This window comes from Choristoneura fumiferana, chromosome 24 (genome assembly GCF_025370935.1).
Source record: "Choristoneura fumiferana chromosome 24, NRCan_CFum_1, whole genome shotgun sequence".
NCBI lineage: Eukaryota > Metazoa > Arthropoda > Insecta > Lepidoptera > Tortricidae > Choristoneura > Choristoneura fumiferana.
In genome coordinates this window covers 13,758,022-13,774,489 of record NC_133495.1, presented here as the reverse complement: position 1 = coordinate 13,774,489, position 16,468 = coordinate 13,758,022, and the positions used below count along the sequence as shown (strand labels likewise).

General features: G+C 38.9%; 2 protein-coding genes across 3 annotated transcripts in view; one reads left to right on the top strand and one right to left on the bottom strand.

Moving 5' to 3' along the window:
* Positions 1-29, bottom strand: part of LOC141441973 (protein 4.1 homolog) — a 12,217-nt gene extending 12,188 nt beyond the window's left edge. The window contains exon 1 of the mRNA XM_074106859.1: positions 10-29. Within this exon, the coding sequence (XP_073962960.1) occupies positions 10-29 (20 nt within the window). The remainder of the gene's footprint in view (positions 1-9) is intronic.
* Positions 30-2,306: 2,277 nt separating this feature from the next.
* Positions 2,307-15,668, top strand: LOC141441491 (pancreatic lipase-related protein 2-like). 2 transcript variants are annotated; one of them, XM_074106249.1, is made up of 8 exons: positions 2,307-2,376; positions 5,044-5,426; positions 6,260-6,356; positions 6,817-6,977; positions 7,627-7,749; positions 11,305-11,547; positions 12,126-12,306; positions 13,550-15,668. In XM_074106249.1, the coding sequence occupies exons 2-8, from the start codon at positions 5,051-5,053 to the stop codon at positions 13,686-13,688; spliced, it is 1,320 nt and encodes a 439-aa protein (XP_073962350.1). In that variant the 5' UTR covers positions 2,307-2,376; positions 5,044-5,050; the 3' UTR covers positions 13,689-15,668. The 2 variants fall into 2 exon arrangements, with proteins under 2 accessions (XP_073962350.1, XP_073962351.1); XM_074106250.1 differs by lacking the exon at positions 2,307-2,376 and adding an exon at positions 4,704-4,721.
* The last annotated feature ends 800 nt before the right edge of the window (positions 15,669-16,468 follow it).

Below are 16,468 nucleotides of genomic sequence, written 5' to 3'. Positions count from 1 at the left end.
AGTGTTAACCTGTGGAATGGCAGCGCCATATTTAAAATTTACTGTCAAGCGGCGCGGCCATTTTTGAAAAATCTTTTCTTGACTGCAGTGACACCTACGAATTAATTTCGCGAATTCGCGAATTTTATTAAAAATATCACCAAAAAAAAACTACTTTAATTTTATAGATAAGCCTTACAGTGATAGTTTAGCATAAAATGGCATATCTAATTAAATAACAATGAATGACCTTCAATTTCTGTGAACTTTTATTCATTTATCAAATATCTGATAACCAAATTTTTCTCAGTCATGTATTAAATAACTATAATTACAAAATAAAACAATTACCTGTAGGAAACACTGATTTATTTCGTAAAATATTAATTTATTTACGAAACAAAGCCCTTTTATAGTCTTTCAATATCAAATAATAGTATAATACGAGGTTTCCAAAAATACCAGCGCACGGCAGCGGCCACACAGTGAAACTTGAGTAAACGAAAAGAACGAAATTTCTTCCGTAGTGTGTCGCGGCCGTTAATAAATGCCATCCTTGTCTATTTCTGAACGCATTCTGCAAGAATAAGCAAGCGAGATATAGGTCTACCAGTTTATATTTGTTAGTTGAAATAAGTCACCCGCCAACGACCGGGAGCCGGTCGCTTGCCACTCAGGGTTTTTGACAGCGTGCCGGGAGCGCGTCGCCTGCCAAACAAGGGTGTGCCGGGACCCGGACGCTTGCCACTCCAATATTCCTATTGACTCGTGTCAGTTAACCGTAAACGCAAAATCGCAGTAAATCGGTCCATCCCTTTCCCTAAAGTTTAGAAGCTATGATGGCAAAAAATTACGATTTCACAATTTGTAAACCATTTTTCGATTTTCTCCGATCAAGCTAAGTTTTGGCATATTTACTTGTATTTATACATTTGGTGACAAAACAATAATCTGGCAGTGAAATTCTGGTGAAGTGTTAAGGAATTCTGGCAACCGTTAATGGCGTGGACTTGAAACTTGGTACCTCTAGGTAGTGTGGATGATAACGCAAGTACAGCCAAGATAAAATACAGTCAGCAAAAACCGGCCAAGAGCGTGTCGGACACGCCCGAAATAGGGATCTGTAGCTATTACGAAAAAATTAAGTAATATATTTCTAAGGATTTCGTATTTTGTACGAAATATTCCAAGTTTAGGTACTTTTATACCTTAGGCTGCTATTTTACTCTTAAACTACTTATAATTCTCAAGAAAAATTGACTGGATGAGAAAAAAAACAGCCCACTTTACTTTGTCTATTGGAGGTAAGTACACTAAAAAAAATTTTTTTCATTTTTTTATTGTACCATTTTGTCGGCATAGCTTACATATATATTCGTGCAAAATTACAGCTTTCTAGCATTGATAGTCCCTGAGCAAAGCCGCGGACGGACAGACAGACAGACATGGCGAAACTATAAGGGTTCCATTTTTGCCATTTTGGCTACGGAACCCTAAAAAGCCTGCATTTGGTACATGAGATAGATCAATAAAATTAAAGCTTTTTCGAAGCTTTTTAACTAATGATCTAAATTGCGGACAGATGCGTCAAAACGACAAGGGTTCTGTTTTTGTCATTTTGGAGAACATGTTTCCTTGGCTTGCTCGCAGGACTGATGGCCGATGGGTGGGGTCAGAAGGTTCTCGAATGGCGTCCGCGGACCGGGAGACGAGCTGTCGGTAGGCCTCCAACAAGATGGAGCGACGACCTGAGGCCGTATGGCCTAACGTTTCTGTCGCTCGCAATTGCAATCAAATGACAGTTTTTGTATGCGAAATCTGTCATTTTATAGCAATCGCGAGCTTCAGAAACGTTATGCAAAAGGCCTCTGGTTAAGATCGCGGGATCGCGTTGGATGCGGAAAGCACAAGACCGCTCTGAGTGGAGAGCCTTGGGGAGGCCTATGTCCAGCAGTGGACGTCTTTCGGCTGACATGATGATGTTTCCTTAGTGTGTTTTCCTTCACCAAAAATACGTTTAATACACTAGAAAATTATAAATACGTCTACCTCGTTGTACGATCTAAGAATAAAATTAAAATTTGCACGTAAAGTTTGGATCTTTCTAAAAAAAATCAAAAGCGCTAACACGACGGATCAAAACTTAGACTCTACGCCTTGTAATAATTCCATTACATACTTCACTTTAGACAATCAACACTTATTTCATACATACAACTATTTCCGAAGCTTTTAAGCCACTTTGAAGTTCCAAGAACTCTGATTTTTATCCAAGAATTGTTTGCGTGAATTCATATTTATTGGCGCGCGAAACAACTCTTGCGGCAGTCTAGAGCGCGCAACAGGCGCGTGTAGTGAGCATCGTAACTTACTTATCACGGGATTGCATAAAAAATAGTGAGTATCTGACATTTAATATAAATAAAACATGTCTAAGAACCATCGCTAGAAAATCTGCTTTCAAATTTAAAAAACCGCATTCAAATCGGTTCACCCGTTTAAGAGCTACGGTGCCACAGACAGACACATAGCGGTCTAACTTATAACACCCCTCTTTTTGCGTCGGAGGTTAAAAAAAATAGCTTAATTACAAAAAAAATCGGCGAGAACCTGCAATTGACTTTCTGTGTGTTTATCTTTAATCTATATGTTTTAAGCTGTTGGTTATCCAGAATAAATAAATAAACAAAAAAAATGTGTAAAAAGGTTGGGAATAAATACATTGCGTGCTAATTAATTTTGTAAGGAAAATAATAAGTAATAAGTAGTAAATCTATTGTTTTAACTAAAAGATAATAAAACGTGATTATTCTGGCCTTCACTTACTACCCTTAAAGTTTGAGGTAGTATCAAAAATACACGCTGTATAGTTCTATTTGGGTCAAATCTTGGAAGCTAAATTTGACCCACTTCCTGTGGTCGGACTGACTTGAAATTTGGTACAGAAATGTAATTTATAGATGACAATTTTCAGGTATTTAGCAAACAACAAAAAATACTTTCAGCAAAAAAGTTGGTATTAAAAATAAAGTTTTCTATGGGAACAAAACCTCGGGTAGAATCTAGTAACAGTATATTCTCATTATACTTTTTTTAAACAATAAAGATAACAAGTACCTACCTACGTACGCACTGCGATAAACGTATTTGTAAACATTTTTTACACTACATAAAACTTCCTTGCTTTAATTTGATAGTGACACATCACACAATCCAAAATAAAGATCTCTCTGTCTGTCTGTCTGTCTGTCCGTCCGTCCGTCCGTCCGCGGCTTTGCTCAGGGACTATAAATGCTAGAATGCTGTAATTTTGCACGAATATATATATCAACTATGCCGACAAAATAGTACAATAAAAAAATCAAAAAAAATATTTTATGGTAGGTCCCATAGGCGGAAAGTGGGGTGTTTTTTTTTCTCATCCTACCCAGTGTGGGGTATCGTTGGATAGGTCATTTATCACCATTAGGGGTTTGCTAAGACGATTTTTCGATTCAGTGATATGTTTGCGAAATATTTAACTTTAAAGTGCAAAATTTAACGGTTAAGTTTTTACCGGAGTATTACAATTAATCAAGTTATTTAATATTTGTGACACTGCCGTCAAGACATTTTATATTATTCAGACTAATGTATATTTGTTATCCTTTCACGTCAAGACTGCGGACAGGGGGGCTAATACGAAATTCGAAGTTCGTATTGTACCGTCCCTCTCGCTCTCGTATGAAATAATATAGGCGTAAGCGGGACGGCAAGATACGACGTTCGAATTTTACACTTCATAGTATATACTCGTAGGATTAGATTCGGGTGAAATTTGGTATGTAGATGGCTGGATCTCTCGAATAACACTTTAGCTACTTTTTATTCCAATATTCCCATGGGATAGGGATGTGTAAATTCATGTGCGATATAAAATTACCAACCTCAAGGTCTATGGTTAAGGAAAGCATTATGAGGAAGCCTGCACAAAGCAATTCGATGGTGTGTGTGTAAAGTTTCTACCGTACTCACACGCATTAGATACTTTTATAAAAGCAGGTAGTGTGTGTTTTTTTAATGTTTTTTTTTTACTGTACCCAGTCTACGAGTAGGAGGTACGAATGCCGCATAGCATATATACGCCAATTAAATGTTTTAGCTGGTTTGCATATCATCCCAGCCTATATACGTCCCACTGCTGGGCACAGGCCTCCTCTCAGAACAAGAGGGCTTGGGCCATAGTTCCCAGCGGGCCCAGTGCGGATTGGGAACTTCACACACCATTGAATTGCTTCGCAGGTTGTGCAGGTTTCCTCACGATGTTTTCCTTCACCGCATAGCTCGTGGTAAATTTCAAATGTAATTCGCACATGAATTTCGAAAAAACTCAGAGGTGCGAGCCGGGGTTTGAACCCACGACCTCTGCTTGAGAAGGCGATAGGTCACCACTAGGCCACCACGGCTTCTGCACGGGTTGCATATCTACTATTTAATACTGGGTGTGCTGTCATTTTCATTTTCTCCTAAAAACGGCAAAGCGCGACTGACAAATAAATAATTATTATGCTACCTGAAGGAAGTCCTATATTTAGTGTTTTGTATCTCATGTTTTTTTTTTTTTCTGTGATTGTGATATTTTATATGACTGAACAAATGTTAGTCTAACATCTGATAGCAAGGTGAACGGTTGTGTTGCTCTGAAGATGAGCTCTGGTTGAGTTCGAAACGCGTCTGTGTAGTGTAGTGGTGGTTATAAACGGGTTTGTGTGATTTGTGTGTTCTTACAGTGTGAAGGTGGAAGAACAAACTTAGCTATCATAAGGTCGCGGATAAGCAGTTTTTTTTAACCCCCGACGCAAAAAGAGGGGTGTTATAAGTTTGACTGCTATCTGTGTCTGTGTGTCTGTCTGTCTGTGGCACCGTAGCTCTTAAACGGGTGGACCGATTTGAATAAGATTTTTTTTCTTTTTTTTGAAAGCAGGTTTTAGTTTATTGATATGGACCTCCGCAAAGTAACAAGTCAATAAATATTTTATGACGTAATAATTCCTTTCTTTTTAAAAGTTTCTAATATTTTCCCAGGGCGGCCATGACGGGTCTTCTCCCGCTACTCCTCGCCTCACTGGCGGTGTCATCAGCTGACAATCCCATCTCATTCGGCTCCCTCAAGAACATGGTCAAAGTGCCAACAGCCATCACCAACTTGCCCAAACCAAGCAATCCTCTAGACGCCGTCAAACCTTTAGTAATCCCCAACAGTAACCCAATAGATTTCAACACCGGGGCTAAGTTAGAAGAGGCAGCAAAATCTTTCGCGAAGTCAACGAAAGATGTTCTTAGTGAAAATGCAATAGCAGGGAACGTCAGCAATGCCGCTGATTCGTTCGGGAGAAGTGTACAGAAAGAGATAGTTGCGGTGAAAACGCCCATTGATGAGACACTCGTCTTTGTTGGATCTAGTCAATGTAAGTAAAATCCAGTAATTTAGCGAAAAACATTTGCTTTTGTTACAAGCTTTTAATTAAAAACAAATGAAGCTACAGTTATCAAAACAGCAATCATCATCATCATCATCATGTCAGCCGAAAGAAGTCCACTGCTGGACATAGGCCTCCCCCAAGGCTCTCCACTCAGACCGGTCTTGTGCTTTCCGCATCCACCGCGCCTGCGATCTTAACCAGGTCGTCGCTCCATCTTGTTGGGTGCCTACCGACAAAGCTTGTATTCAAAATTAAATTTTGGGAAAAAGAAGAAGAAGAAGGATTAAAAAGACTGACAGTACAGACGTATGAAATAATGTTTTGCTATCGTATTTTGTCGGAAAAATTCGTATTTATGTATGTAAACTAACTACTACTATAATAATCTTTATAGTAACATGAAACTATACCGTGAAACTCACTCATTATTAAATGAAGTAAACTCAAATCGAGTTTATCTCGACATGTTTCTGGCTAATCCGTAACAATACAATACAATACAAAGACTCTTTATTGTACACCAGAAATAGTAAGCGATACAGAAAACAGATACATAGAGAAAAAATTACAAGGTAAGCAATAGGCGGCCTTTTCGCTTAAGAGCGATCTCTTCCAGGTAACCGTGACATGTCGAGCTAAACTCGATTTCAGACGTGAGCTTTATAGTAATATTGCTCTCTCTAAGTTTACTACAGCTAATTCGAAAGCAACATAGATACGAACGAACAGCCAACAAATTACAATGGAAAAACTTTATTCACTAGATCTGTAACTCTAATTATTTATAACTCTAATTAATATCAATTTTTTTTTATTAGGTACCCACGTAAAGAAAATCTTCGGGGTAGCGTACGAGCAGTACGAAGGGGAACAAGAGCCTGAACTGGACAAACTCAAACTTGAATACCGGGACTCGTAAGTTAGACTTCAACTGCCGTATTTAGCAAATCTACTTACCTAATATTTTGTACGCCCATTTGCAAGACATATACAACAAGCTACAATAAACATTACTTCAGATTCCGATTTTTTCCGTTTTTGAATTTGTTTAACAGCAAAAAGGGCGATTTTGCTTTTAAAATATGCATCCTAGAAATACATCTTAGCGTTGGCAACCGAACGTGCCATTGTTAAAATTAAATTTAGATAAGCTAGTCTTAGCACTTTGAAGCTTCCTAAAGAGATAAAGAGGTTACTAGACGTAATAGAGGACCGAAGAGCTGGCTGCTTTCTCGGACAAAGAATTGGCTTATAGCCATTCAGAGTTGCACAACGCTGCCAGCATCTTCGGTACCTTGCCTAAAAATTTTGTTATTTACTGTTGTGATAAGCTTTGATGTGAGAATGTCATTGTAATCAATCAAATCTTCCTCAGTGGTCTCCGTATGATCTTCAACATCAGCTCGGCAGCGGAGCGGATCCCGCAGACGCGGGAGTTCAACCCTCAGCAGAAGCTGTTCATCTTCGTCCATGGCTTCACTGATGATCCTAGCAAAGCTAGCTTTAGTAATATCAGCACTGCACTACTGTCACAAGGTGAGACACAGCCTCTAAGGCATAGGTTCTCAATATGGGCAACGTTGAAGACTTTCAAGAGGTAAATGGTAGTAGAACGTGCAAAGAAAAATGGGAGGTGTTAGTTAATTAGTAATTAAAAGAAAAATGGGAGGATTAGAAAAAGAACTCAAAGGAAGATCTAGTGTAAATGAACTAGGTACTTACTCACAAAATTGACAATAAGGGAAATAGAAATATCACGCGAACTAAAAGCACGAAGCGCCTAGGTATTGTACGTGGGCACATAACCATCTTACATAACCAGCGCTGGAAGGATTCAAATATCACTATCACTTTAGGTTCTGGAAAATTAAGTACAACGAAGAACGAAGCAAGAAGGAGTATTAGGTACCTACTTACAATTGCGACAGTTAAAAGCGAGCGCGTCGCGGCAGCGGCCGGCAAAGCGCCAGGACCAAATTAAGTTAGTAAATAATTTCGCTCTACCAGTGCTGGTTATGTAAGATGCTTATGTACGGGGAACAAGGGAGAAAACTATATATTTGTTTGGCCAGCCCTGTCTGTGACAATGTACATTTAGAAACCACGAGGACGAGCCGCGGACGCCAGTGATTTCATGAGGTAAAAAGAAGGTACAGGTCCTCCTACAATTTACTTTTCATTGCAGGGAATTGTAACGTGTTGGCATTGGACGGTAGTGCATTGATTCGCTGGTTGTACCTCCGATCTTCGACCTACGTGAGGTTCATCGGTGAACGACTGGCGGAAGTGCTGGCTGCCATAGTACATAGTGAGTACACCTTAATATTCCTCCTAATCTTGGTATTTTATAGCTCGTTGAAGTGGCAGGCCATATAGCACGGAGAACAGATGGCCGTCGGGGTCGAAGAGTTTTCGAATGGATACCGAGAATCTGGAAACACAGAGTAGGACATCCACCAACGAGATGGAGAGTGGAAAGAGAGGTCACTGTGGATGCAGGCCGCTTCCAAGTGAAGCAACTGGAGGTTTAAAGGGGAGGCCTATAACCAACAGCGGACATTCTACGGCTGATATGATCGATGATATCTTGAATATAAATAGTCTATTATAAGATCTTATTTACGACATGATTACTATCATCATCATCATCCAGCCTATATACGTCCCACTGCTACAGGCCTCCTCTAGAACAGAGGGCTTGGGCCATAGTTCCATGCGGATTGGGAACTTGCACGCACATGAATCGCTTCGCAGGTTTGTGCAGGCTCACGATGTTTTCCTTCACCGCAAAGCTCATGGTAAATTCATTTCAAATGTATTGCACATGAATTTCGAAAAACTCAGAGGTAGCCGGGTTTGAACCCGACCTTGAGAATAGGTCAAACCACTAGGCACACGGCTTTTTATGATTACTATGCAATAAATAATTATGAAGATGATTAGTATTGACGAACGGTAGGTACAGTAGAAATAGTATAGTAGGTACACAATTTTAATGAATAGCACACTAGAATACTTAATGATATTTAGGAAAAGACATGGAGTTGAATTCGTCTAAATAAAATTGCCTATTTAATGGCAATGTCAAACCAAAAGAGCTAGGATCAAAATGATACGATTTCAAAATATCAAACGGAAGGAATTTCCAAGTCAAATTGCTTAAAATAAATGTAGGATTGCCAGACAATAGAAAACTGGAACCTATTAGACAGCAAAGAAGCAAGAAAAAGGTATTTGGAAGACTGTGGCTGAATTATACCTCTACCTGTTTTATGCCATAAATGTATTCTAAGTAGCTAGGTATTGTGGCGGGATCCGCATTTAATTAGGGACAGGTACCTCACAATATTAATCACTGACATGACAGCTCGATAAACAGCTAATTTAAGCAAATTGCTTATTATTCAAAGGCATTTACATTCGTGAGAAGGTATATTTTATTCCCACAATGCCCTTGACAAGTTTTTCATTAATACTGTGTACGAATAAATTAATTTTTATTTGCCTCTTAGATGGTGTTTTCTTTTTATAGTTAGGTATATTATGGTAGTTTTTATTTATTTTGTTTCCTATCATACTTATTGTTGTATCGTATGTTGTGTTCATAAATATAAATAAATTGATACTTTTAATTCGAATTCCAATATCTGCGAGTTAAACAACAAACAAATTCTTTATTCACCAAAAACATGGTAGGCAGAGTAGATATTAAACAGATCCTATCAAGCAAGCTATTTATATCTTCGCATTTAAATTTGAAATATTCAATGATTATTTTAGCCAGAGCAATTTACATATTTTTTGTTAGCAATCCAAAGACTAATTAGAACGGTCAAATGTATCCGTACCAATAGGTATTAGTTAATTCATCATCATCATCAGCCTATAGCAGTCCACTGCTGGACATAGGCCTCCCCCAAAGAGCGCTGCGCCCTGTCCTCGGCTAGACGCATCCAGCTTCTACCAGCAGCCTTTCGCAGATCGTCACTCCACCTGGCCGGAGGGCGTCCTACATTACGTTTGCCAAGACGCGGTTTCCACTCAAGAACTTCAGCGGTTGTCGGTTCTTCGACAGATATGACTAGCCCACTGCTAATTCTCTGAGCTATGTCGATGACCTTAGTTCTGTGTCGGATAGCCTCGTTGCGAATTCTATCTTTCAGAGAAACTCCGAGCATATAGCTCGTTCCATAGCTCGCTGAGCGACCTTGTAGTGGTGGATTAGCCGTACAGTGAGTGTCCACATTTCAGCTCCATATGTCATGGTTTGGTTCATTGAAAAGAGTATTCTAGTAGATCCTACTAATATTATAAATGCGAATATTTGTGTGTGTGTGTGTGTGTGTGTTTGTGTTATTTCTCGCAAAAACGGCTCAACGGATTTCAATGAAATTACTAACATCATAGGCTGCTTTTTATCCCGACATTCTCTCTGGATTCATGTCAGAAATCCGAAACCTTTAACAAAAGTTTAGGAGAGATTAAATTTTGTACGGGTCTCATACCACGTAAACGATAACTACAGTGTAATCTTTGGGAATTTTTAAGGGAATTCGGTAAAATCCCAGTACAATTCGCCAGCACAAGCCGCTGGTTAAAGCTAATATTTCTATAAAACCCAAGACGGAAGTAAACTAAGTAATACTTAAATGAATCATAGCTATTTAAGGTCATATTGTAAAATGCGGTTGTTAAGGTTGTCATACAACAACTACACTTGCCACTTAATGTCATGAAATGTTATATTTATGTTTACCTATCGTGGGAGTCGACACGCAAACCCATTTATAGAACTTGAGGAAAAAAATCTACAGCAGTTTCCCTTACATGTAAGAAGTATTTTTTTTTTTTTTTTTTTTTAATAATTGAGAAGTAAGATTTTTATAAGGTTCTCTGTCCTTTTGCCAGAATTTCATTTGTACTTATTTCACATTACTGAATTGCATTTGCCATACCAACATTTCTTAAATTATTCCACCAACGCGTACAATTATTAGGTATAGGCAAGCTCTGATACGATAATGCAGCAAAATATTGTTTAAAATACGAAGAAATACTTTTTTACAAACATTGAGTTAAAGTTTTCTAAAAAAAATAGTAACTTTTCTACAGCCCACATTAGGTACAGTCGAGTTCATAAACATGTGAGCGAAAATTTGATCAAAAATATCTGAACTCGCTTCTACGCCGTTAACAATAAATAGAGTCGTGTTCAGATATTTTTGATCAAATTTTTGCTCACAAATTTATGAACTCGACTGTACCTACTTAATTACTAAATTTAAATTCAAAACACATGGAACATTTTAAAAATTACATCGACCCGGTCGAAATATACTAAGTAAATATTTAGATCAAGCATCTCAAACGATGTGTCTCTAATGGTTCATCCAATGATTATCTATTGTGGGGAGGCTCCAATAGAGATATCTCTCTCCAGGCAGGTATTATGGCCTGGGGACCGAAGTCCGAAGGAAGAGCGTCGGTCGGGTCGGTAGTTGTAAGTAGGTATACCTACATGCGTCCGAGTTGAGAAACTTCGATAGCGCCATGTAGGACTCGGTTGGAGTTTCTACATGTGCTCCCTAGATGGTGCTAGGTGTCGCTACACTATGTAGTACACGTGTTTAATTAAGTACCGAGTAAAGATGATTCTATTATGAAATGCCTTTTTGTCATCTTATTGTAATTTTCCCTAAGATGAAACGATCTTATTTCTTTATTTTAAAAAAATCAGTAGTATTGTATATAGATAAGATAATTTGAAAAACGATTCTCTTTAAAAGCGTACATCTACAAAATTCTTTAGTACCCTAACCTTTCTTTAGGTTACTAACAAATCGTTCTGCTTCCCCATTCGCAGAAGGCGTAAACCCGTCAGCCATCCACATGATCGGTCACAGCCTGGGCTCCCACATCTCCAGCTTCACCGGGAAGACGTTCACGTCTCTAACTGGGTTGAAGCTGGGCAGGATCACCGGGCTGGACCCTGCTGGGCCTTGCTTCAGCCACATTGAGCCGGAGCTCAGGATGAGCGCGACCGATGCAGAGTTTGTGGACGTGATACATACGGATGCCGGAGTTTACGGGCTGAAGGATCCTGTAGGTAAGACCAGTGTCAGGTTCATTTCCCTTTAGAATACATACCATTAGGTAGTAGTACCCAAATAAAAGAGATGGATGTTATGCCAGTTCTGAATTCATTAGAATACTAGATATATTTTGGGGTGTAAAATGATGTTACTTGGGCTAGTAGAATGGTACTAAAATACCGTGCCTACGTTCCCGTCTTTTTGTAATAAAGTTTTATGTTTAACTAGCTTTTGCCCGCGACTCTGTCTATGAAAAATTTGTTTATCGCTATTCCGCGAGAACTATGTGATTTTCCCCTGAAAATCACATAGTACATACCCAGATAAAACATAACCAGGGCCTCAAACTATTTTCATACCAAATTTCTTTTAAATCGGTTCAGTGGTTTAGACGTGAGAAGGTAAACAGACAGACGGATAGTCAGAGCTAAATACTTTCACATGTAGACTATGTAACATAGTGTACATAAATTTGAAAGTAGGTATTTCAACCGTTCTCATGACCAAATAGAACAGGTAGGTACTTGGCCAGCTAATAAGTATCTCCGGACGTTTAAAGCGGCGTGATAAATGTTTTGTCCTGTTTCTTCAGGGCAAGTGGATTACTATCCAAACAGTGGGTCCCAGCAGCCCAACTGCTTGCTGCAAACCTGTAGCCACAGTCGCGCCTGGGTGTACTTCACGGAGTCAGTGATGCGACCTGATGCCTTCCCCGCTGTTAAGTGCAAGGATTGGGAGGCGTTCAAGAAGAAGCAATGTGTAGACCTCATCAGGTATTAGTTGGAATTTTCCATCTTCCAAAAGGGGATTTGTTCAGTTTTTACATAGCAAATTTAGATCGTCTCAGAGATCCCCCGAAATACTTATTGATGTGTAGGTACGAATACTAACCCCCTTATTCATAAAACTTAACAAGCCTATGTTAACTAACAAATGCTTTGTCCCCTTCTAACAAATACAAATGTCGAAGTGACATATAAGGACAAACGAATTTTAGCGGCATTTTAACTAAAATAGGTTTGATTGTCGTTTATGAATAAGGGGGTTAGTCTTTATTTTACATAACAAATCAATACAGTGAAATAGTAAAAAAAACAAGGTAGATATACGCGGTTTTATCGCACAGAAGCAATCTCTACCTACATGAATTGGCATTGATCACTTTTCTACAATGTGCCAACATTCTCATCAGAGCGTTACAACATAGGGATATATAAAAAACGAGCCTTTCAATTCCTTAAATGGTCGGCATCGCACCTGTGATTCCCTTCGGGTTGCGGGTGTCCATGGGCGACGGTGATTTTACAAAATTCCCGTGGGAATTCCCGAAAATGACATGGTGGTATTCATTCATTGACGTTGGATTAAAAACAACCATGCCAAATTTTATGACTTCAACCCAGTGGTTGTTAATTTAAGATTTTGTTCCTATCCGGTGGGAAATAGAAATAATAAATATAAATAGAAATGATTATTCGCATTTCGCAAATTACATAAAACACAAAATAAACAAGTATTAAGTAAGTATAAATATTAGGTAGGTAGGTATTTGCGAAATTGCGAAGTCAGCGGTCTCAGCTCAGCATAGTGCTGGCCGTAGAGGCCAACGCTGGTCTTCCGCTGTGTGTTGGAATATCGGGATAAAAAGTAGCCTATGTTTTATTTCAAATATCCAGCTGTCTACCTACCAAATTTCATCCAAATCTGTCCAGCCGGTTTTGCGTGAAGGAGTAACAAACGTACACACACACGCACGCACGCACGCACGCACACACACACACACACACACACACACACAACACACACACACACACACAAACTTTCGCATTTATAATTTTAGTAAGATAGTACCTAACCTATGGATGAACTATGCAATAGAGTAAAGTAACAGTAACACTATGTTGTTGTTTTTTCAAAATGTTTCCTTCTCAACGTATTTTACCCTGTATATATCTCTCTCTCTCTCTCTCTTTTATTACCTTTTACTAAATTAACTGAAAACTCCTTTTCTTCCAGTCCAATGGGCTTCGCGTCCCAGCCGGGCACGACGGGCCTGTACTTCTTGCAGACCGGTGAAGACAGCCCCTACGGCCTGGGGAAAACGGGCCTGACCTGGGCCAACAACGAAGGCTACTTGCGAGGCATCTTAGGTTAACTACTCATCGAGCAGTTAAAAATCTTACTGACACTTTGACAGTGACAAACAAAAATCTCGATCACGTCGTAGACAACCTTTGAGGGCGCGGTGTTCACTGAAAACGTCAACCTTAAATGGCCACTGTATAAATAAGTTTATGCTAAAACAATCGCATTTATAGTCTGTCAAAAAAGAGAAGAAATTAAAAAGTCGCATCACTGTTGTCATCCCTTTCAAACCAAAAAGGGAGGACACTACAGTGTTACCACTTTTTAATTTCTTCTCTTTTTGACAGAATATAACACAAGCCTTTTTTGGTGACTGTCGTGGATGAATATTCGGGCGTTTAAACCACCGTCATTTTCTCAACACTTTTTCTCATTTTTTTAAGAAATGGATACAATAAACATCCACGTACTTATATAATACATAGCAGTGCTTGGGTTAAGTAATTCTAAATTACTTAGAGAGATATTGAGAATGACTGCCCGAATAAGTATTCACCCACTTGCATTGTCATACAACTTACATTTTGTCTGCGGCTCGGGGTTTCGGTCTGCGCTCCCCATAAGTGCCCCTGTGGCAGTGACGTCGACCAGCTAGGACATCACGGACTCTCTTGCCAAAAGAGTGCAGGCCGCTTCTCCAGACATGCTGCACTTAATGATATAATACGCCGGTCCCTCGCCACCGTCAACGTGCCTTCGTTACTCGAGCCCGCAGGTATTGCAAGAGACGACGGTAAGAGACCGGAAGGCATGAGTCTGATTCCATGGAAGATGGGTCGTGTGCTTGTGTGGGACGCTACTTGCTCTGACACGCTGGCTCCTTCCCATCTCCATGGAACATGCAACAGAGCCGGTGTAGCATCCGAAGCGGCTGAAAAAGCAAAATTATCCAAATACAGGGGTCTAGGCACCGAATATGACTTTGTTCCATTCGGTGTCGAGACCCTTGGTCCGTGGGGTCCAAGCGCTTTAATAATTTCTAAAGAAATTTCGAAAAGATTAGTAGACGTCACAGGTGACCGAAGAGCTGGCAGCTTCCTCGGACAAAGAATTAGCCTAGCTATTCAAAGAGGAAACGCTGCCAGCATCTTCGGGACCTTGCCTAAGGGGTACCCTTTATGTAATTTGTTTTAGTTTTAGGTTCTACTTTTATTTTATGTAAGTTTATTTTATTTTATGTAGGTATAAGTTTGTTAAGTATAGGACTGTTTTTAATTGAATACATGTTACACTTACCTACATATTTTTACCAAATAACAAGTCATCCGACTAACTGGAAGTTGGTCAAAATGACTCGCAATATTTGACCCAATAAAAACAACGAAAGAAATACGGTCAATTAAAAAAAGGTTGTAAAAACATCCACTGCACCATTACGTCCACTGTATCAGAATTCGGAGATTACGGAATATAAACTGTTGCGAAATGTCCATTATATACTGAGTGGCACAAAATTTGGTCCACTCTCCATACAAAACTACTGCAGATATTTGAGGGCCAGATTTTTTGCCGCTCAGTAGATATATTATTACTCGTATCGTATAGCCTCTTGACGTCAAGTAAAATTTTTGATTTCATCATCATCATCATCATCATCGGCCTATCTTAGTCCACTGCTGGACATAGGCCTCTCCAGTTGCACGCCACTGAGCACGATCCTCGCCAGTCTCATCCAGTTCTTGCCAGCTAACCTGCGAAGATCATCGCTCCACCTAGTCTGAGGGCGTCCTACGCCACGCTTGCCGATTCGCGGTCTCCACTCAAGAACTCGTTTGCCCCAGCGGTTATCAGTTCTTCGACTGATATGGCCGGCCACTGCCACTTCAGTTTGCTTATCCGGTGAATTTTTGATTTATGAATTTTTAAACTTTATGTCATTGATATATGGATTATTTACAGTACCTTACCTTCTCTTGGCAGTACAAAATATGAAGAATTATTAGTATGTAAAGGAAAGAACTAAAGGAAGTACTGCGAGTAATCTCCAAAAGGTATATTCTTTAGTTGGGTTTATCATTACGATTGAGTAGTTATTTTCACTAGTTTGAGAGTACCTATTATGTAAACATTGAAAACTCCTAAACTTGAACATTATGATGGCGGTTTAACCCTTAATAAGGCCCCATTTATTGGAGCATACTACCACCACAGAATCAAAAGCAACTATCGAATGTACCTGACAAAGGATATTTTTAAAGCTAGTAGGTAGTATTTCCAATAATTATTGTAACTTAATATTCATTATTGTAACTTAATACTAAAACAATAAGGTTGAATATCCAAATCAATGCATGTGGTCGCTAAATCGCCTCTACGGTTCGATATAATAAGTGTGTACCTAAGTTATTCATATTTTATAATTTATGCCGATTTTTCCCTCCACAATGAGACTTTATGATAAGTTGATAAGTGATAGAGAATGTGTCATTTGTTTACTTATTTTGTTTGTTATGCTCAAGAATCTCAAGATATTTAAGATTTATTGTTTTTATTATGAAAAAATTGTAGTTTGTAATTATATTTCTTTTTAGTTATCCATGATCAGTGCCAATATCGATGTAGAAAGAAATTGTGTTATGATTTTACACATAAAATAAAAAAATAAAATAAAATAAATACAAAAAATGATCATACAGCTCCTTTTATTTTACTTATTCAAACTACATTCTCTTACCATACCTTTAACTATACCGACGTCCATCTACGTCTCACAGACGTTGTGATACTTTTGATTTGAAAATATTAATACGCTACTCGCGGTACTGCTCCTCCCGCGCCATATATCGTGAT